The sequence below is a fragment of the Oncorhynchus clarkii genome, chromosome 8, assembly GCF_045791955.1.
Source record: "Oncorhynchus clarkii lewisi isolate Uvic-CL-2024 chromosome 8, UVic_Ocla_1.0, whole genome shotgun sequence".
In the NCBI taxonomy this organism is placed as follows: Eukaryota; Metazoa; Chordata; class Actinopteri; order Salmoniformes; family Salmonidae; genus Oncorhynchus; species Oncorhynchus clarkii.
In genome coordinates this window covers 36,440,048-36,462,502 of record NC_092154.1, presented here as the reverse complement: position 1 = coordinate 36,462,502, position 22,455 = coordinate 36,440,048, and the positions used below count along the sequence as shown (strand labels likewise).

Here is a 22,455-nt window from a genome sequence, read left to right as displayed (position 1 = left end):
TGCACTTCCCTTCTGGCAGAAGACACATTTCAGTTCAATGCAGTGCATTCAGTTGTGTAACTGACTAGGTATCCCTATTTCCCTTTCCCTGTGTTGGACAGAAGGCCATCTCCCCCATCATAACATTCTATGATGATCTATGAGACTGTATGAACTGCTTTTGTTTTTTTATAAAGTGCCATATTGATTGAATTAGTTGACTATAGAGTGGGGGAAAAAAACAATCCCCCCAAAATAATTGAAAAAATAAATATATAAAAAAAGAACGCTGTCTCCCCTGCGGTATGTGAATGATCTGACTGCTATAGTAACACTCTAGCGCTCAGACACACACACACACACACACACACACACACACACAGACACAGACACACCATGGACAGTAAAGACTAGATAATGCCCTCACGAAGAGTTCATTGTGTCAGCAGTCACAGATCACCAGGTTCTGATTGGACACAGCCTGTGTCCATGGCACACTGTCTGCTCAGCTCAGCTCGGTTGAAATGTTGTTGCATTACTACTAGCTCAATAAAGACAGAGATGGCAGAGACTGGACAGAGAGGTTGTCTGCTCAGCTTTGATGAAGACTCTGCCTGACAAAGACCAGTATATGATTGAAATTAAGGCTGGGCGACATGGTCAAACATCTTATCACAATATTTTTCACATTCTTGACAGTATGGTGGTATTTGAGCCTTTTTTTCTGTTTCTGAGCAATGAAAGTTCTAGTGAAGTAGTACAGTTTATAGACCTTTTCATTTCATTTAGCACTGTCACAACATATTGTTAAAGACGATATTGTATAAATCTGTACCCGTATGTGGCTCCATACCAGTATTGCTGATGCTGAATATCGCCCAGCCCTAGTTGGGGCGATATTACTGCTACTTGTTCAATAAAGATAGAGAATGGATGGCAGACTGACAGAGGGATTGGATTGGCTCGGCTTGGACCAGTGTGGTTGAAATGCTGTTTTTCTTCTGTACTCTGTCTGAATCAGTGTGTTGCTTGAGACCAACACACTTATTCCAGGAGCCTTCTATTGTCAGGGGAGCAGTTTGGTGAAGGGGGGGCAACCTCTCGGTTTTATTGACCTGAGCTTCTCTTCAGAGCACAGACACAACAACAGACTCAAGTCACAGTCCCTGTACTACAGGCACATAACGACTGGTAGCCAGTGGCTCCATTCTAATAGTCACTCTGTCACATGCTGATCTGTTTCACCTGTCCTCGTGATTGTCTCCACCCCCTCCAGGTGTCGCTTGTTATCCCCGGTGTATATATCCCTGTGTTTCCTGTCTCTCTGTGCCAGTTCGTCTTGTATGTTCCAAGTCAACCAGCGTGGTTTTCCCCCGTGCGCCTGCCTTTTCGATTCTCTTTTTCTAGCCCTCCCGGTGTTGAGCCTGGCCTGTTTCTGGACTTTGTACCCACCTGCCTGACCATTCTGCCTGCCCTGACCTCGAGCCTGCCTGCCACACTGTACCTCCTGGACTCTGAACTGGTTTTGACCTTTTCCCTGTCCATGACCATTCTCTTACCGACCCCTTTTGGATGAAATAAATATCAAAGACTCAAACCATCTGCCTCCCGTGTCTGCATCTGGGTCTGGCCTTGTGCCCTCATACTGTCTGAGTTAAATAGACTGTATCTCTGTTTATAAGAATCACAGGATACTGATAAGAATCAATTGCTTGATCAGAAACATTCCCACTGTACTGTATTGTACTCCGCCTTAATGCTTCAACCACATCAACCACCAATAATAATGGAACGATCCATGACAGACAGAATTAGACGAGTGCTACTAATACTGTTGAAAGAGATGGGAACCTGTCTCCGTAGGAATAGAAGGAATTCCTCCTCTGATTTCCCTTTCGGGGGAATGTGTCGATGCAGCCTAGGGATTTAGTGGGGTGGTTTGATATTTGAGCCGCAGATGAGATGATGGAGCTCTCCCCGGTAATATCAGATATATAATCTAACCTCTACGGTCCTCTGGAACATGGGATGGATACTTTACGTGTTAAACCGATCAGTGGTTTTTACCGCAGGCTCTTTTGAAGTCGTTTTCCGCTTCCAACCAGAGGGAGTGACGTCGACAGAAATGGACGGGATATGCAGTCGTTTTCCGCTTCCAACCAGAGGGAGTGACGTCGACAGAAATGGACGGGATGTGCAGTCGTTTTCCGCTTCCAACCAGAGGGAGTGACGTCGACAGAAATGGACGGGATATGCAGTCGAAATCCCTAAATGGGTGTGTGATGTCTAAGAAATGCAGGACGGTCAGTTCAGAAAGACAAAACGACGTGCCCGTTTTATCATTCCTTCCACACTATAGATCTGCGTGGTTTGGCGTTAGGGCTCCGTCAGGGTAGCTTACTGCCAGAGCCAAGCGTGATATGAAGTAGTGAGCGCGATAGGCTATACCCAAATCCCTCGATGGAAGAAACCCAGACAGGTGGAGGCTGGGGGTGGTGGTGGGATATCAGAAACAGCTGGCGCAGAGTGTGGTCGCTAGTCATAGCAACACGGCAAGCACGTGACATCCGGCGTGGAGGAAGCGTGTGTAGTGCTGGTAGACTGAATAGACGGCGTGTAATTAGAGTGTGAACCCAATTGGTGTAATATCAGCTGACGCAATCAGCCACACTCGGGGTTTCCCTACTGAACGGACTACGCTTCCTTTGTTAGGCATTTGGGATGGCAATGTGGCAATGGGAGGTTGCGTACAGTACTCTTAAGTACTTCCATATCGGTTCATATATCTGTGGTTCAGATATTTATTTGAACGAGAGACGCATTGGTATCTCTATTTACCCACCGGTGTGTGTTTCTCTATGTAAGCTGTGTGTGTGTGTGTGTGTGTGTGTGTGTGTGTGTGTGTGTGTGTGTGTGTGTGTGTGTGTGTGTGTGTGTGTGTGTGTGTGTGTGTGTGTGTGTGTGTGTGTGTGTGTGTGTGTGTGTTGTAGCTCCACCCCACCCTGGCATGCCACCTCGAATTAGACGCGAGAAAGACGGGAGCCATCGGATGAATTAACAACAGTCACTCCTCCTCTACTATGGGCTCTCCTCATCCCTCGCTCCGTGCGGGCTTACGCATCCCTGTTTCCGTCCAATCAGAGCGCCGGAAGAGGAGAGGAGAGAGGGATGTGAGGAGGGGGAGTAGAGGACCAGCAGCCTCTGGGGCTGGCGGCCAACTGCTCATATCACAGCTGGGAGGGGAGGGGATGGGGGAGAGGGAGGAGGGGAGAGAGGGATGGAGGGATGGAAGTGGAGGCTGTAATCCAGTGAGACACGCAGAGGAGAGGCAGTGTGAGGGCAACGCCTCACAGCACTGTGAATCTCTCTCTCTCTCTCTCTACCATTCTCTTGCTCTCTTTCACTTTACCGCAACCCTTTCTTGCTCTACTGCTCTCTTTTCTCTCTCTCTCTCTCTCTCTCTCTCTCTCTCTCTCGCTCTCTCTCTCTCTCTCTCTCTCTCTCCTTCACTCACTCGACCGGCAAAAAACCCAAAGGGCTCTCCTCTCGTCTCTCATTCAGTGCTCTCAGACTCTGAGGGCTGCTCTATCGCTTTTCATTTATTCCCTTTTTTCTCTGTTCCTATTTTATTTTCTCTCCTCTTTTTCTCTCCCCCACCTCATCTAAAATATCTGCTGTGGCAAAGGATGCGTTGGTGAAAAAGGACCCAAAAGAGTTGTTTTGTTTGCGTCCTTTTCTTTCCTCAAGGCGTTGTCATTGGACGCGTCTTTGTTCTTTCATTTGTATGTATTTATTGTCCTGCTCCATGTGAATTGCTGTGTTGTTACTGGAGAAATAGGTTTGTGTGTCTGTGAGGAGCCAGCAGAGGTGATCGAGTGAAGAGAGGGGAGGAAAGGGGGGTGCTGTGTATTTGGCAGAGAGGGGGAAGCCCGGCTTTATCTCTCCGTTGCTGTGACTGTGAATCCACGGCAAACCCATTAGGTGCGGAGACGCAGAGAGGGAATTACTGGGATGCCATCGCTAACCTCTGACCTCTATCGTTAACTCACGCCACAGCCTGGACGGACAGACCAGGGGAAAGGAAAGAAGAATCAGAAGAGACACGGAGAAACTAGATAAATCCTTGAATCTTTCCTGTAGCTGGGCTTGTGCTGTGCGTCTGATGTGCGGTAGCTAGCACCATGGATATAAACGTGCAGTCCCACCGGTTCTACTTCCCTCAGATCTACTGTACTGAGGCTGTGCCTGCTGGTGCCCAGGTCCACGTCACAGCGCAGGAGTTTAAAGTCAGGTAGGCTACTGGGTAACACTGGGTAGGTTACTGTGATGCTGTGCTACACTGGGTTGGATAGGTTACCATTGGGGAGACAGTAATACTGTAATGCTATGCGCATTAGTGAGGACCACAGCCAATTTGCAATGAGCAATAGTAACAGAGCAGCATACAGTAGCACAGTCAAGCTGGTATCTACTTTCCTATTGGCTGCATCTCAAATGACATCATTCATAATCATATTGCCTATGCAGTAGAGATTTGCAGCTACCAATAGCCAAGCCCTGTGTCTATTAGAGAACAGGGTCCTTGATGGGATTGCAAATAGATGTATAAATAGACATCCAATGTACAGAATGAATGTACATGTCTATCCTGTGGAATGGACAGCCGTGTCAGTTCTGTTCCATACATTGTGTTTCTATGTGCCAGCTGTGAATGGTTGTCCTTGCAGAGGGGCTGGGGTAGAATGTTAATGTGTAAGCTGTGCAGTCAATGTCTAGGTCCTGATAGGGGATGAGGGAGGAGGAGAGAAGAGAGGAGAAGGCATTGATGCCCTGTGAAGAAGCTTGCCAAGACTGCTGGGGTGATGACAGTGGTGCTGTTGTGTTGTGTTTGTCTCTGAGGGCTGCAGCCGTGTGTGTGTGTGTGTGTGTGTGTGTGTGTGTGTGTGTGTGTGTGTGTGTGTGTGTGTGTGTGTGTGTGTGTGTGTGTGTGTGTGTGTGTGTGTGTGTGTGTGTGTTAGCTGTAGCTTGTTTGTGGCAGAGACCAGGGCTCTTTGTTCTTTCCGTCTGCCCTCTCCTTTCTCTCTGCCTGCTGCTCCTCCTCTTCCTCTCATCCTTCTCTTCTCCTCGTAAATGCTTGCAGCTCCCATGGTGGGTTGGAGCATCCTTCCCTGATGTTGCCACTGTCGCCATGGTTGCAGAATGCTCTGAGACACATGCTCAATGTTTTGTGCAGTGTTTTTTTTGTTGTCTTCGGGCACTATCTTTATCAAGTTTATGTCTGTCTGGCACCCAAACACTCTTCCCCTTTATCCTTGCAATCAGTAATTTATCATTGTGTCAGCCATCCCTCCATCCGTCCACCGGTTTCAGGTTTCGCCCAGTAGTAATCTGGTGTGTGATCGCTGGTCAGATTTCTCCTCTCTAACTGATGATTAGATCAGCTTTAACAGACTCACTGAGTTTTCCCTCTGGTAAGCAGCTTTTAACACAGCCAGGCCCAGCGGGTATGTTTCTACGAGGGATGTGATAACTGGACAATTCTTCTTTACCGTTTAAACTGACATTTATTTGATCGGTTATCCAAAACACATTTGAAGGAAAAATATACACAATTCCACGTCAGTTCATAATGCAGAATAGTGGGCCTATTACGTGTGTATGACCGGTAGACTCAGGCAATGAAGTTATATCTACCGCAGCCCTTTAACAGACAGAACGCAGCAACAGTAACGTGGATAGTTGATGACTTTTCAGACCATTAAAAAAAGGTGCTGCGTCAGAAGACTGACTCTGTACAGTCCTATTCTGTTCTGGCATATAATGTGCTATTGTTTCCCCGACGACAATAAACGTTGCTGATTGATGTGCTGCTGTGTTGTTTATGCTGTTAGTTTTTTTTCATGGTAGGGTAAATAGATGCGTTTTCTTTCTACACAATGTCTTGCTAAATCGCGTTATTTAACATACTATTTTAGGCGATTCATGGGACCGGTCTTGCGAGCACGGGGTAGCTTTCTGTCTCTTAATATGAAATTACAGTAGGTTACCGGTATCGACTGTATCGATGACCCTTTTCAGATATAATCGTATGTGGCCCCTTGAAAGCGCCTCGGCTATGGCATGTTTGTTAGGGTAGACGACACTACGGCTTTTTAAACGCCGACAATAAACCTTCCCTGGAGACTTGGACGGGAGTTCAACAGTCTGTAAAGTCATGCCTTTTCTGAAGCGGGACTAACTTCCATCACTAGGAGACCAGAACTGTGCATCTTAGCCTTCCTGCTGCCTGTGCGCAGACCACTCTTTCCTAAACTAGGATGTTCTACACACAACAGACTGAACACACACTTGTGTCATTAGCAGAGAGAAAGAGCAGGCAGGCCAGGGCGAGGTAGGGACATATGTCTTGGTGATCTGCATCTCGCAATGTCTTAATTGTCTTGCAAATTCACCAAAGTAGCCGAAAGTTTGCCTCTCCCTCGCTGGTTTTATTTTAAATTACACAACTTCCCCCAGGCTTTTATGTTAGGCTATAACATAGAAAATAATGGTTAATGATAACTGCACTGTGATGTTAATTATGTGGGAGTAGAAAATATTGTGTTTCAGGTTAGGGATTTTTCTTAACGTTAAGGATCCCAACTTAGTTTAAACATTTTAACGTTTAAATGTTCATACCCCTAGTAGCTACAGTAAATTACAGCTAAGGCAGGAGGGCTATGTAGCTACAGTAAATTACAGCTAAGACAGGAGGGTTATGTAGCTACAGTAAATTACAGCTAAGGCAGGAGGGCTATGTAGCTACAGTAAATTACAGCTAAGGCAGGAGGGCTATGTAGCTACAGTAAATTACAGCTAAGGCAGGAGGGCAATGTAGCCACAGTAAATTACAGCTAAGGCAGGAGGGCTATGTAGCTACAGTAAATTACAGCTAAGGCAGGAGGGCTATGTAGCTACAGTAAATTACAGCTAAGGCAGGAGGGCTATGTAGCTACAGTAAATTACAGCTAAGGCAGGAGGGCTATGTAGCTACAGTAATTTACAGTGAGGGCTACAGGAAGTTACAGATACAGGGGTTAGAGCAGTGGTTGCAGTAGAAGTACAGAAAACCACCACCTCGAAATTTAAACTACTTTTAAGTACTGGCATTCCTTACAATACCACCTCTAATACATGATCCCTGCTGCGGTACAATTGTGAGAACCAGCACCTTTACGCACTTGGCTAGAAGGCTAGAGGGATTTGAGTAAATCTACAGGTTATTCAGACACAGTTCAGTCTCGTATTACTGTAAAAGGCACGAAGGAAAAGTCAGCATACGATGTGGTTTTCCTCTGACTGCTGTCCAGCATGGGTCTCTGTGGTCGGAGGGATAATAGCTTCACTCCTGTTTGATTTGGACGAGGCCCTGGCAGTCAGTCACTGCTTCAGTCAGGATACTGTTAGCACAGTGACGGGGGGAATGAGGGAGAAAGAAAGAGAGAGACAAACAGGGAAGAGGCGGAGAAGAGAGCGAACAGAGGGAGACTTATCAGAGAAGGAGGGATAAGGCGAGAAGGGAGAGAGAAAGAGAGTCTGTGGCACACATTCCCAGTTGCCTGCGTGGTGTTTGCAGCCTGCTGGCCGGCACATCCTCTCATCTCCAACACTTTGGAGAAACACGCCGAAATCACCATCACGCTGTGAAAAGATGAAAAAGTCTTTCAAGTCTGCTTAACTTTCACAAAATAATCTCAACCCCTTTAGCTGTATTCATGTTTCCTAAACCACTAATTGAACCACTGGTGTCTGTAGTATTGTCCTTCCTTGTTTACAGATGCATACTGTAGGCTCATTGTGATTTCCCTTGCACTTTGTCAGCAGTGTGTGTGTGTGTGTGTGTGTGTGTGTGTGTGTGTGTGTGTGTGTGTGTGTGTGTGTGTGTGTGTGTGTGTGTGTGTGTGTGTGTGTGTGTGTGTGTGTGTGTGTGTGTGCATGGGGTGTATCCCTCCTCTTCGCTCTGTGATTCTGTGTGTGTGTGTGTGTGTGTGTTGGAGTAGAGTGTGTCAGCTGACTCCCACTAAGCAGGAAATGGACACGGCTTTCTACAGCTGGATCAATACCCAGGTTATTAGTACAGAGAGAGAGAGAGAGTGATGGAAGGAGAGACAATTAGAGATAAAGGGACAGATAGAAAATAGGAAAGAGGAAATCTGAGAGGAATTCAAATGGGAAAATGCATGCTGGGAAAAAACTGCAGGGAAATCAGAGGGGGAGAGGGGGAATGGGAGAGAGAGGGGGGGTGGGGGGGTTGAGAGTGGGGGATGGTGAGAAAAGCAGGGGTAAGCAAAAGAGAGGACGGAGGAAGGGAGCAGAGGCAGAAATACAAAGAGAAAGGGAGTGATGGTTGTAGAGAGAGAGAGAGAGTCAGAGAGCAATAGATGGTGTGATGGAAATAATATGGGTTAAAAGGTGGTCAAGGAGTAGTACACGTCTTAGAAAAGCCTTTGTGAAGGATTCTGGGGGTTTTGCGCCTGCCTGGCTTCCATGGTGACGGAGGCTGTGCATCCCAGAATAATGCCAGGTAACCACGACAACCAGCATCGGCCAACACCACAGGAGCAAACACACAGCCAAGAGAGCAAATCTAACCTTTTCCGAAGAGTGTGTGTGTGTGTGTGTGTGTGTGTGTGTGTGTGTGTGTGTGTGTGTGTGTGTGTGTGTGTGTGTGTGTGTGTGTGTGTGTGTGTGTGTGTGTGTGTGTGTGTGTGTGTGTGTGTTTGTGTGTGTGTGTCTGCTCCACAGGCGCTCCAACAGACCAGGAGAGAGAAGTGAGGAGGATGCTCTTTTTCTCATCAGACCCATTTATCCTCCTGCTAAAACCTGAGGGTTGGGCCTCTTTCCATCTGCATATTAGTTGTTTTTATCTCTCTCCCTCCATCTCTCTCTCTCTCTCACACTCCATCTGTCTCTCTGTATCTCTCTCTCTCTCTCTCTCCCTCTCTCTCTCTCTCTCTCACACTCCATCTGTCTGTCTGTCTGTCTCTCTCTCTCTCTCTCTCTCTCTGTCTCTCTGACCCTCACTCTCTCTCTCTCTCTCTCTGACCCTCTCTCTCTCTCTCTCTCTCTCTCTCTCTCTCTCTCTCTCTCTCTCTCTCTCTCTCTCTCTCTCTCTCTCTCTGTCTCTCTGACCCTCTCTCTCTCAGTTCCTCTCTATCGCTGTAAGGGATTTACTATCCCCCAAAAGTAACAGAGACCCAAACCTCTTTTAACTGATTCATTGTTATCATTCAGCCCATTCTAAAGATCATGTTTAAAGCCTCAGGCTACTGGACTGGACATTATTGCTTGTATGATTAGGTATTGGGGTGATAGTAAGTTTTCCTGTTGTACGATTCTCCTGGGAATAGGAAGTGTCTGTCTGTCTGCCTAAGACTCATGTCAAATGATGGAAAATGATGGAAAATGATGGAAAATGATGGAAAATGATGGAAAATGCCATGCAAGAAATACACTGTAAAATGATGCAATAGATGTAAAACAGAGAAGTTGCAGTGATATCCAGATTGGGCTGCAGGTTGCAGACCCAACCATTGTGTGAGTAGAGACGAGGTATGGCTTTCTGTCATACTGTAAGTAAAGGGAAGCAGACTGACTGTGTTGCCAGTTTCATTGTGTGAGTGAGCACTTAGCCCAGACGGCCTCGGTCAAACGCTCAACCGTCATAAAATATAACGTTTCAAGTTGAATTAGCCGTCTGTCGTGTGTGTGTGTGTGTGTGGGTGTGTGTGCGTGCGTGTGTGTGTGTGTGTCTGTCGTCGCGGTTACGGGCCATCAGTTAAATGACGTCATGCTGGAGAAAGCAGCCCCAGGGCAGGTCGCATCCTTCCTCAGATCTCCTTCTCATCCTTTCTCTCATCCCTCATTCTTTCATCCCTCACACTTACTGTCCCTCATTCCATCCCTAGCAGAGGGGAAAAAGGTTTGTGAGGATCTGTGTTCATGGTATGACTCTCACAGCACTCCCACCCTCAGTCACCTCCATCTCTCTCTCTCTCTCTCTCTCTCTCTCTCTCTCTCTCTCTCTCTCTCTCTCTCTCTCTCTCTCTCTCTCTCTCTCTCTCTCTCTCTCTCTCTCTCTCTCTCTCTCTCTCTCTCTCTCTCTCTCTCTCTCTCTCTCTCTCTCTCAAGGGAGCCCTGGAAGAATGATAGGCACACACACACACATTCCACGACCACCTTATTTAGGTCTCCTAATGTGCGTAAAGCAAAACTGTTATTTCCGGTTGAGGTAGACATAGCCTGTGCGGTAGCAGTAGACTCCATATTACACATTCCAGTGAATACTCATTAGTACGAGATCATCTTCCCATGAAAACTAACTAGACAGACAGGAATGTGTCTCTCTCTCTGACCCTGCTCTAAGACTGAGCGAGACTTTATGACAAAGTGGGCTTTTTTGATTTCCTCCAAGAGAGGCTGAATATCTGGTGTAGATGTAGTTTGTAGATGTAGTTTGTAGATGTAGTTTGTCACTCTTCCTTATTCATTTCAGGCTCCTTAATTGGACTGGCCTGGCAGCCACTCAATACTTATTATTTTGCTTCGGGAGCTCCCAGTTATTTCCCACTCTCCTCTCTCTTGTCGTGACGTAAACCTCAGGGTTTTACGAGGGGAGGCAATCTTAACCCAGATTTGGTTGGCCAAGATCTAGAGTTTCTTTTGATCGTTGTGCTTTTCTTCCTGAGATGGGTAGACTAAGAGTAATCCAAGGTATGACCGATCGAAGGCCTGTTTGTTTGTGTGTCGACTTAAAGCCTCGAGATCTGATGAGCCATCCACCCAGACTTTGGCTAAAAAGTTTGTTGGCACCAAATTACCCCTTTACTAAATTATTTGCCTTCACAATAGCATTCTAAATTCTATTTTGACTTTTAATAATTGTCTTTGGGAAAAACATTTATTTTGGGGGGGGGGTGTCCCAGAACCAGATTAAGCACCTTTTTACCTGGCCCCCAAAAATACACTTTAAATGGGGTTTCTCTTGGAGACTCCATTGAACATTCCAGCCCTTAGTGTGAAAATGCCACCCTTTGAATTTCTAAATCTCGAACAGAGTTTGACACACTCAGCATGACAGGGATGGCCAACCCTCCTCTCATTCAGGCTTTTGCTCCAGCCCTGCTGTAGCACGCCTGCCAGTCTACACAGCCAGTAGTTCTTGGCCATCCCTGATCTATGGCTTTTGGCCAAAGTGTATCAGACGTGGAGGTGAAAGCTACCTTTAAGGCCTCACGTTAGACACTCGTTCATCCGCCAACGCGGTTTCCCTGGAACCCCATCACTTCTTTTCCTCCCTCTCTCTTTACTGTAAGTAAAGGGAAGCAGACTGACTGTGTTGCCAGTTTCATTGTGTGAGTGAGCACTTAGCCCAGACGGCCTCGGTCAAACGCTCAACCGTCATAAAATATAACGTTTCAAGTTGAATTAGCCGTCTGTCGTGTGTGTGTGTGGGTGTGCGTGCGTGCGTGTGTGTGTGTGTGTCTGTCGTCGCGGTTACGGGCCATCAGTTAAATGACGTCATGCTGGAGAAAGCAGCCCCAGGGCAGGTCGCATCCTTCCTCAGATCTCCTTCTCATCCTTTCTCTCATCCCTCATTCTTTCATCCCTCACACTTACTGTCCCTCATTCCATCCCTAGCAGAGGGGAAAAAGGTTTGTGAGTATCTGTGTTCATGGTATGACTCTCACAGCACTCCCACCCTCAGTCACCTCCATCTCTCTCTCTCTCTCTCTCTCTCTCTCTCTCTCTCTCTCTCTCTCTCTCTCTCTCTCTCTCTCTCTCTCTCTCTCTCTCTCTCTCTCTCTCTCTCACTCTCTCTCTCTCACTCTCTTTTCAAACTCTCAGCGTGACACTTTGCTTAGGAAACTCTTAGATGTTTTATGTCCTCATCTGTGGGAAGCAGTTGAAGGTGCTCTCATCTCTCCGCACTGCTCGCAGGCTGTCAGCAGGAACTACAAATTCAGACCCCGTTCCAAGCCTTGGTTTTATACCGTTCTTCTGTCCAAATGGACCTCCATAGGTTCCCAACAACCCAAATCAAATCACATTTTATTGGTCACACAGACTTTTTAAAACTGTATACCCCTTTTCTTCTTCCCAGTTGGTTGTTATACAGTCTTTCCTCATCGCTGCAACTCCCGTACGGACTCAGGAGAGGCGGAGGCCGAGAGCCGTGCGTCCTCCGAAACACAACCCGCGCTGCTTCTTGACACAATGCCCACTTAACCAAGTCTGTGCTAGCGTCCACTTAGCGTCCGCTACATTGGACCACTTCCGTATTAAGCTCGTCACTGGTACTTCCTGTTTGAGTTTTTGCTTGTAAGCAGGAATCAGGAGGATAGAGTTATGGTTTGATTTGCCAAATGACATGCGGGGGAGAGCTTTCATTGCATGCGCCTCTGTGCGTGGAGTGAAGGTGATCTAGACTTGTTATCCACTCGCTCAATTGCTTTCCGACCGCTCCCTCTACACACGCGTGCTACTGAGTGCACACACAAGCTCCTGTAAACCTGCAGAAGTACAATTCTATAAGAACACAGACACTGATGAGATACAGAAGCTACATTCCTTGCAAGACTGATGACAGCTTTATCGCACGTTCAAAAATTGACTGGTTGATTGGAGTAGGGAAATATGTGTTCCAACAATGGTTTTGGTATAATTACATCCTGTCTATTTTCCACTTTGGCTACTTGCGAACTGCTAGTGCCATTTAGAATCGGTTAGCCTAAGGCTAGGCTATGACCCCCCCTACACATAGACAGGTCCCACACTGAAAATATGCATAAACATTGGTTTGATAAAGACAACAAGCATATTTTGATCAGAATCATTAAGTCTAGGCCTACTCACCAAACAGATGTTGTGGCCGTGATTCATCACCATGCAGTCTTCATTGTGGAATTGTTAATTCCACATTGGGCTTTAAAAGCTTTTTGACGACTAGAGGATGCGGCAAACCCTCTCTACTTGTGTGTATCTAGCATCGTTCCGCTCGGTCTGTAATTAAAGCAGCACAGACTGACTGTCTGTCTGTCTTCTGAAGCCTTCTGAAAGCTTTTCGGGGAAGACATTTTTATTTATATCACATCACAGCCACTGTAGCTCATTCATCTTTTCTTCCTCAGCCAAATATTCCGCCCCAGTTGTCATGCCAACAGATTAGCGTGTTCTTGCGTGGTCTCTCTGCAGCCAAGTGAGGGGGTCTGCAGCAGGAACTGAGAGAGAGAGAGAGAGAGAGTGTGTGTGTGTGTGTGTGTGTGTGTGTGTGTGTGTGTGTGTGTGTGTGTGTGTGTGTGCTCGTGCATGGTCTGTGCAGTCTGCATCCCGGTCTCCAGGCTCTCAAACACTCCTCAGAAACACACCCACACTCCAAAGCACACGTCAAGCTCTCAAGGCTCTAACACACAGTCAGACACTATGTTAGACAAAAACACACTCCAACGACAACACACACAACCAAACAGAACACCACTCTAATACACAGGTCACGACACATCTGGGTCAAGATATTGCATGTCTCCACTGCATGAGTACTGGACCATAGGGATTTCCCTCTCCTTCCGAACAGAATTGTCTCTCTTTGCGTAGCCCATGAACCCTAAGCCTATCCCAAATACACTATTCAATGCCAGGGCTAACCCAAATAGACTATTCAATCCCAGGGCTAACCCAAATATACTATTCAATCCCAGGGCTAACCCAAATAGACTATTCAATCCCAGGGCTAACCCAAATAGACTATTCAATCCCAGGGCTAACCCAAATAGACTATTCAATCCCAGGGCTAACCCAAATAGACTATTAAATCCCAGGGCTAACTCAAATAGACTATTCAATCCCAGGGCTAACCCAAATAGACTATTCAATCCCAGGGATAACCCAAATACACTATTAAATCCCAGGGCTAACCCAAATAGACTATTCAATCCCAGGGCTAACACAAATAAATGGACAGAGTGGGTAAGCAAAATAATAATCCCTGATACATTTCACAATATCTCACAATGTAATCTGCCAGATGTCTTAAAACTGAGCAATTCCATGTCCAGTCACAACTCTATCTCTGCTCTCTAGATGTGTAGAAGAGCATGTTTGGGAAAAACTCCCCCATCTCTCTCTCACCCTTCCTGGCTCTCCCTTCCTCTCTCCCTTGCTCCCTCCGTCTCTCTCTCACTCCTTCGCTTCACCAGCAAACCCCAAATACGCAAGCAAGCAGCTTATATAACAGACTTCCAATAACAGCCTGACTCATAACTTTGTCTGTGTACTGCCATGTTGCAGAAGGCTTTCGCAGAGCTATTTTCACTGGCAGGCACACACACACACAGACACACACACACAGAGACACACACACACAGACACACACACACAGACACACACACACACACACACACACAGACACACACACACACACACACAGACACACGCAACATCCACTATCATAACCCACAGAAAAGGGTCCAGAAATGGATTTCAAAGGCTCAAACACACCCCAGAGGGAGTAGCATGAAGTTGCCCCTAACCACTGTTTCAGGGTTAGGCCTTTTTTTTTTTTTTTTACCTCTACAGTGCATAAAGTAACAACTGGACATAGGGTAATCAGATCCCAGATCTGTGGTTAGGAGCGACTAATACTTGCAGCAAGGGGGCTAAAGTAGCACATAATTATCATCATTGGCAATCAGTGGTTGGAATAGGATTGCAGCGATTTAGCTGTCTTTAGCGCATTGTCTGTAAACGCTGCTTAGGTTTAGCCAGGGCTTAGGGTTAGTCTCCTATCGCTAGTGTGTGTCACAGTTCTAAATGTTAATGCTGCTGCTTTGATGTTGGAAGCAGTTCACACACCAGGGCTTTGTTATATATCGGGTTAATTCCATTAATTCAAATGTATGTTTTAGTGCAAAATTGTTTGTTTTTTATGTTGTCATTTTGGGTCTCATCTCCACGCACACCAAGTCCCTCCCCCTGCCACTTTACAACAACAAAGGTGACGATATCCTTTTCATGTCCCGGACTCCCACGATTGACACACAGCAGACCCTACTAAAACATTGATTTTCGAGAATGAATTGGCATTGCAGTACCATGTAACATACCGCTTGCAGTATTTTAGCCACAAGTGCTATGTGCTAGCTCTCTAGTCTATGTTTTATACATGAGCGATTAACACAAATAGACACATTTCTAGAAGGAATTGGCCAAGTCATCATTCTGAGAAATGAGCATCTTCTTATCCAGGCAGGCCACTTGGTTTCAACATCTGAAGAAAGTGGACACGCTGGCATGCTGTTCAAACAGGAGCAGGGTGTGTTCATAACAGCTTGACTGTTCTAGACTAGAAATAGGAAGATCAGCAGGCTACCCACTAGCATGTGGGATTGTGCACGAGAGATTTGTTTACGAGGCTTGTGTTCATTTTCTATCATGTCTGCTACATGAAGTTGGTCGTTATTCGTGGGTGTGCATTATGCACGGTTATGGTTATTTGTAACAAAAAAAGGCAATTTTCATAGACTTTCATAGACTTGGAAGCCAGATAAGTGATTATTGCAAAAAAGCGGGTTAAACCATTTTTTAAATAAAATAATACATTAATACATTAGTGGTGAGTATGATTGTGGAAGGCTTATATTAAAGCTTAGATATAATTTTACAAGCCCTGAATTCATTAGATTATTGCTGACTATTTGAAATGTAGTGTATTGTCATTTAATTGTGCAACAAAGCTTATTTAGGGAAAATAAATAAATACATTAAGTGCATTCGGAAAGTATTCAGACCACTTCACTTTTTCCACATTTTGTTACGTTACAGCCTTATTCCAAAAATGATTACAAAATAATTCCTCATCAATCTACACACAATACCCCATAATGACAATGCCCTATGGGACTCCCAATCACAGCCTGTTGTGATACAGCCTGGAAACGAACCAGGGTCTGTATAGACACCTCTAACACTGAGATGCAGTGCCTTAGACCGCTGTGCCACTCTGGAGCCCAAATATAGGCCCTATATAAGGCCCCACAGTTGAAAGTGCATGTCAGTGCAAAAACCAAGCCATGAGGTTGAAGGAAATATCCGTAGAGCTTCGAGAAGAATTGTGTCGAGGCACAGATCTGGGGAAGGGTACCATAACATTTATGCAGCGTTGCATGTCCCCAAGAACACAGTGGCCTCCATCATTCTTAAATTGAAGAAGTTTGGAACCACCAAGACTCTACCTAGAGCTGGCTGCTCTGCCAAACTGAGTAATCGGGGGTGGAAGGACCTTGGTCAGGAAGGTGACCAAGAACCCGATGGTCACTCTGACAGAGTTCCATAGTTCCTGTGTGGAGGTGGAATAACCTTCCGGAAGGACAAACATCTCTGCCAATCAGGCCTTTATGGTAGAGTGGCCAGACGGAAGCCACTCCTCAGTAAAAGGCAGCCCGCTTGGAGTTTGCCAAATGGCACCTAAAGGACTCTCAGACCATGAGAAAAAGAAACAAGATTCTCTGGTCTGATGAAACCAAGATTGAACTCTTTGGCCTAAATGCCCAGTGCCACGTCTGGAGGAAACCTGGCACCATCCCTACGGTGAAGCATGGGGGTGGCAGCATCATACTGTGGGGATGTTTTTCAGCGGCAGGGACTGGGAGACTAGTCAGGGTGGAGGGAAAGATGAACGGAAACAAAGTACAGAGAGATCCTTGATGAAAACCTGCTCCAGAGCGCTCAGACTGGGGTGAAGGTTCACCTTCTAACAGGACAATGACCATAAGAACACAGCCAAGACAACACAGGTGTGGCTTCGGGACAAGTCTCTGAATGTCTTTGAGTGGCCCGGACTTGAAAATACCTGTGCAGCGATGCTCCCCATCCAACCTGACATAGCTTGAAAGGATCTGCAGAGAATAATGGGAGAAACTCCCCAAATACAAGTGTGAGAAGCTTGTAGCGTCATACCCAAGAAGACTGGAGGCAGTATTCGCTGCCAAAGGTGCTTTAACAAAGTACTGCGTAAATGGTCTGAATACTTATGTAAATGTGATTTTACATTTTTAATATATTTGCAAACATTTCTAAAAAACTGTTTTTTGCTTTGTCATTGTGGGGTGTTGTGTGAAGATTGATGAAGAAAAAAACGATTTAATAGGTTTTAGAATACGGCTGTAAAGTAACGAAATGTGGAAAAAGTCAAGTGGTCTGAATACTTTCTGAATGCACTGTATATTGTAACTCGCCCATACGTTTGTAGGCCATATTGCCCAGCCCTATCACACACACAGACACACACACACACACACACACACACACACACACACACACACGCATACACACACAAACGTGTTTGTTTTACTGTCTTTGTGGGGACCAATCATTTACCCCTAACCCTGATTCTAACCCTAATTGTAACCCTAACCCTAACCTCTAAGCCTAAAATAACCCTTTTCCTTGTGTCCCCACTTGTCTGAATGTTCCTCATTCTACTATCCCTGTGAGGATAGTAAACACACACACACACCGTTTCATTTTGCAGTTCCTTGGCTCATTTTTGTAACTTCACTTCTCCAACATGAATCCTTGTTTTGTTTAAAAGAACTAGAAAAACTATTTGTGCTAAACAGTATTTGTCCTGCCAGCCAGCTCGCTGGTTAGTTGGCTGTTGTCATCTGCAGCTGGCTCTGCAACACAAAGACTGAATCTGTCTACTGCTCTCCTCTGCTTTCATCACTAAAGAGTTATTTGTGTGACCTTGCTGGACCTCAAAGTCCTCATAACAAAGATCGTAGTGGCACTTGAACTGTGTTACGGTGCAAGAGTGCCAAAAAGTGCCATAGGTTTAATCTCCCCCCCATAATAATGGCTGGAAAGGAGCGAATTAAATGTTGACCATGTGTTTGATACAATTCCACTAGTTCCGCTCCAGCCGTTACCTGCCTGTCCTCCCCAATAAAGGTGCCACCAACCTCCTGTGCTCTCTGTCTGTCTCTCCCGTGTCTCTGTGTCAGGGTTATGCGCAGTACATAGGTTAATGCTTAGTAGTAGACCTTCCACTGCCGAGTGCATTACTAGGGGGAGGGAGGGAGATATCAAAGTCTTCTTGAACAGAGCACTACTCAGTCATGAGGCATCAAAGCCAAAGGAATTGAATAATATATAGAAATGCTATAAATGTGGAAACTTACCAATAAACAATTGGTCAACAACTAATTCAATCCCTTTTAGACAACTTCCTGGAACAAACTTTCCACTGTAACAGTGAAGGGTTAAACTTGGCAGTAAAAAATCTAAACAGTATATTTGACCTCTCAGCTTCCCTATCAAATCTAAAAATTTCAAACAGAAAATTAACAACAATGACAAATGGTTTAATGAAGAATGCAAAAACCTAAGAAAGAAATTGAGAAACCTATCCAACCAAAAACATAGAGACCCAGATAATCTGAGTCTACGCCTTCACTATGGTGAATCACTAAAACAATACAGAAATACACTATGGAAAAAGAAGGAACAGCATGTCAGAAATCAGCTCAAAGTCCATAGACTAACCACTTCTGGGAAAATTGGAAAACACTAAACACAGAGATGGCCGTCTCTGTCCTTCTGTTGAAGGAGAGGCGGACCAAAACGCAGCGTGGTTATTGTGATACATCTTTAATAAAGATGATAAATGAACAATATACAAAACAAGAAATGTGAAAAAACCAAAAACAGCCCTATCTAGTGTAACAAAGACAGGAACAATCACCCACAAACCCCAACACCAAACAGGCTACCTAAATAGGGTTCCCAATCAGACAATGACTAACACCTGCCTCTGATTGAGAACCATATCAGGCCAAACACAGAAACAGACAAACTAGACACACAACATAGAATGCCCACTCAGATCACACCCTGACCAAACAAAACATAGAACATACAAAGCAAACTATGGTCAGGGTGTGACAGTCTCGCTTCGAGTTACTAGGAAACTATGCAGTATTTTGTTTTTTTTACATGTTATTTCTTACATTGGTACCCCAGGTAATCTTAGGTTTTATTACATACAGTCGGGAGGAACTACTGGATATAAGAGCAACGTCAACTCACCATCATTACGACGAGGAATGATGGCGAACCAAAACAACGACGCCGTAAAAGGGGCAGACGAAACGGTCTTCTGGTCAGGCTCCGGAGACGGGCACATAGCGCACCACTCCCTAGCATACTACTCACCAATGTCCAGTCTCTTGACACCAAGGTTGATGAAATCTGAGCAAGGGTAGCATTCCAGAGAGACATCAGAGACTGTAACGTTCTTTGCTTCACGGAAACATGGCTCACTCGAGACACGCTATCGGAGTCGGTACAGCCAGCTGGTTTCTTCACGCATCGCGCCGACAGAAACAAGCATCTTTCTGGTAAGAAGAGTATGCCTTATGATTAATGTGGTGTGATCATAACAACATACAGGAACTCAAATCCTTCTGTTCACCTGACTTAGAATTCCTCACAATCAAATGTCGACCGCATTATCTACCAAGAGAATTCTCTTAGATTATAATAACAGCCGCATATATTCCCCCCCAAGCAGACACATCGATGGGCCTGAACAAACTTTATTTGACTCTATGTAAACTGGAAACCACATATCCTGAGGCTGCATTCATTGTAGCTGGGGATTTTAACAAGGCTAATCTGAAAACAAGACTCCCTAAATTCTATCAGCATATCGATTGTGCTACCAGGGTTGGTAAAACCCTGGATCATTGTTATTCTAACTTCCGTGACGCATATAAGGCCCTCCCCCGCCCTCCTTTCGGAAAAGCTGACCACGACTCCCTGCCTATAGACAGAGACTAAAACAGGAAGCTCCCGCTCTCAGGTCTGTTCAACGCTGGTCCGACCAATCTGATTCCACACTTCAAGATTACTTCGATCACGTGGATTGGGATATGTTCCGCATTGCGTCAAACAACAACATTGACGATTATGCTGATTCGGGGAGCGAGTTTATTAGCAAGTGCATCGGCGATGTTGTACCCACAGCAACTATTAAAACATTCCCAAACCAGAAACCGTGGATTGATGGCAGCATTCGCATGAAACAGAAAGCACAAACCACTGCTTTTAACCAGGGCAAGGTGACCGGAAACATGACCGCATACAGACAGTGTAGCTATTCCCTCCGCAAGGCAATCAAACAAGCCATGCGTCAGTATAGAGACAAAGTAGAGTCGTAATTCAACGGCTCAGACACAATAGGTGTGTGGCAGGGTCTACAGTCAATCACGGATTACAAAAAGAAAACCAGCCCCGTCGCGGACCAGGATGTCTTGCTCCCAGACAGAATTAACAACTTCTTTGCTCGCTTTGGGGACAATACAGTGCCACTGACACGGCCCACTACCAAAACCTGCAGAATCTCCTTCACTGCTGCCGTCGTGAGTAAAACATTTAAACGTGTTAACCCTCGCAAGGCTGCAGGCCCTGTCAGCATCCCCAGCCGCGTCCTCAGTGCAAGCGCAGACCAGCTGGCTGGTGTGTTTACGGACATATTCAATCAATCCTTATCCCAGTCTGCTGTTCCCACATGCTTCAAGAGGGCCACCATTGTTCCTGTTCCCAAGAAAGCTAAGGTAACTGAGCTAAACAACTACCGCCCCGTAGCACTCACGTTCGTCATCATGAAGTGCTTTGAGAGACTAGTCAAGGACCATATCACCTCCACCCTACCTGACACCCTAGACCCACTCCAATTTGCTTTCCGCCCCGATAGGTCCACAGACAACGCAATCGCAACCACACTGCACACTGCCCTAACCCATATTGACAAGAGGAATACCTATGTGAGAATGCTGTTCATCGACTACAGCTCAACATTTAACACCATAGTACCCTCCAAACTCGTCATCAAGCGCGAGACCCTAGGTCTCGACCCCGCCCTGTGCAACTGGGTACTGGACTTCCCAGGTGGTGAGGGTAGGTAACAACATCTCCACCCCGCTGATCCTCAACACTGGGGCCCCACAAGGGTGCTTTCTGAGCCCTCTCCTGTACTCCCTGTTCACCCACGACTGCGTGGCCATGCACGCCTCCAACTCATTCATCAAGTTTGCAGACGACACTAGAGTGGTAGGCTTGATTACCAACAATGATGAGACGGCCTACAGGGAGGAGGTGAGGGCCCTCGGAGTGTGTTGTCAGGAAAATAACCTCACACTCAACGTCAACAAAACAAAGGAGATGATTGTGGACTTCAGGAAACAGCAGAGGCAACCTCAGGAGGCTGAAGAAATGTGGCTTGTCACCAAAAGCACACAAACTTTTACAGATGCACAATCGAGAGCATCCTGTCGGGCTGTATCACCGCCTGGTACGGCAACTGCTCCGCCCACAACCGTAAGGCTCTCTAGAGGGTAGTGAGGTCTGCACAACGCATCACCGGGGGCAAACTACTTGCCCTCCAGGACATCTACACCCCCCGATGTCACAGGAAGGCAATATAGATCATCAAGGACAACAACCACCCAATTCACTGCCTGTTCACCCCGCTATCATTCATCAAAGCAGGGACCGAGAGACTGATAAACAGCTTCTATCTCAAGGCCATCAGACTGTTAAACAGCCACCACTAACATTGAGTGGCTGCTGCCAACATACTGACTCAACTCCAGTCACTTTAATAATGGAAAGATTGATGTAAAAATGTATCACTAGCCACTTTTATATGTTTACATACCCTACATTACTCATCTCATATGTATATACTGTACTCAATACCATCTACTGCATCTTGTCAATGCCGTTCTGTACCATCACTCATTCATATATTTTTATGTACATATTCTTCATCCCTTTACACTTGTATGTATAAGGTAGTTGTTGTGAAATTGTTAGGTTAGATTACTCGTTGGTTATTTCTGCAATGTGGGAACTAGAAGCACAAGCATTTTGCTACACTCGCATTAACATCTGCTAACCATGTGTATGTGACAAATAACATTTGATTGATTTTTGATTTGCAGTTATCTATCCTAAATGGAGATGTATGGGTAAACCACTTCTTCAATCTTTTTGGCCCTGTAACAAAGAACAAACAGCAAAAACATATACATTATCAAATACAAATCTTAGAATCAAATATTAAAGAGTACCAGAACCCGCTGGATTCTCCAATTACATTGAATGAACTACGGGACAAAATACAAACCCTTCAACCCAAAAAGGCCTGTGGTGTTGATGGTATCCTCAATGAACTTATAAAATATACAGACAACAAATTCCAATTGACTATACTTAAACTCTTTAACATCATCCTTAGCACTGGAATCTTCCCCAATATTTGGAACCAAGGACTGATCACCCAATCCACAAAAGTGGAGACAAATTTGACCCCAATAACTACCATGGGATATGCGTCAACAGCAACCTTGGGAAAATCCTCTGCATTATCATTAAGAG

General features: G+C 45.6%; 1 protein-coding gene across 7 annotated transcripts in view; it reads left to right on the top strand.

Moving 5' to 3' along the window:
• Nucleotides 1–22,455, top strand: part of LOC139415658 (ena/VASP-like protein) — a 65,138-nt gene that overhangs the window by 14,312 nt on the left and 28,371 nt on the right. For 2 of the 7 annotated variants that reach the window (XM_071163772.1, XM_071163771.1), the window contains exon 1: nucleotides 3,937–4,270. The exons of 3 other annotated variants lie outside the window; for them this stretch is intronic. In XM_071163772.1, the coding sequence (XP_071019873.1) occupies nucleotides 4,161–4,270 (110 nt within the window). In that variant the 5' untranslated portion in view covers nucleotides 3,937–4,160. Of the gene's footprint in view, nucleotides 1–3,430; nucleotides 4,271–22,455 lie in introns of those variants that run through there. 2 more of the 7 variants (XM_071163774.1, XM_071163773.1) reach the window with 2 other exon arrangements.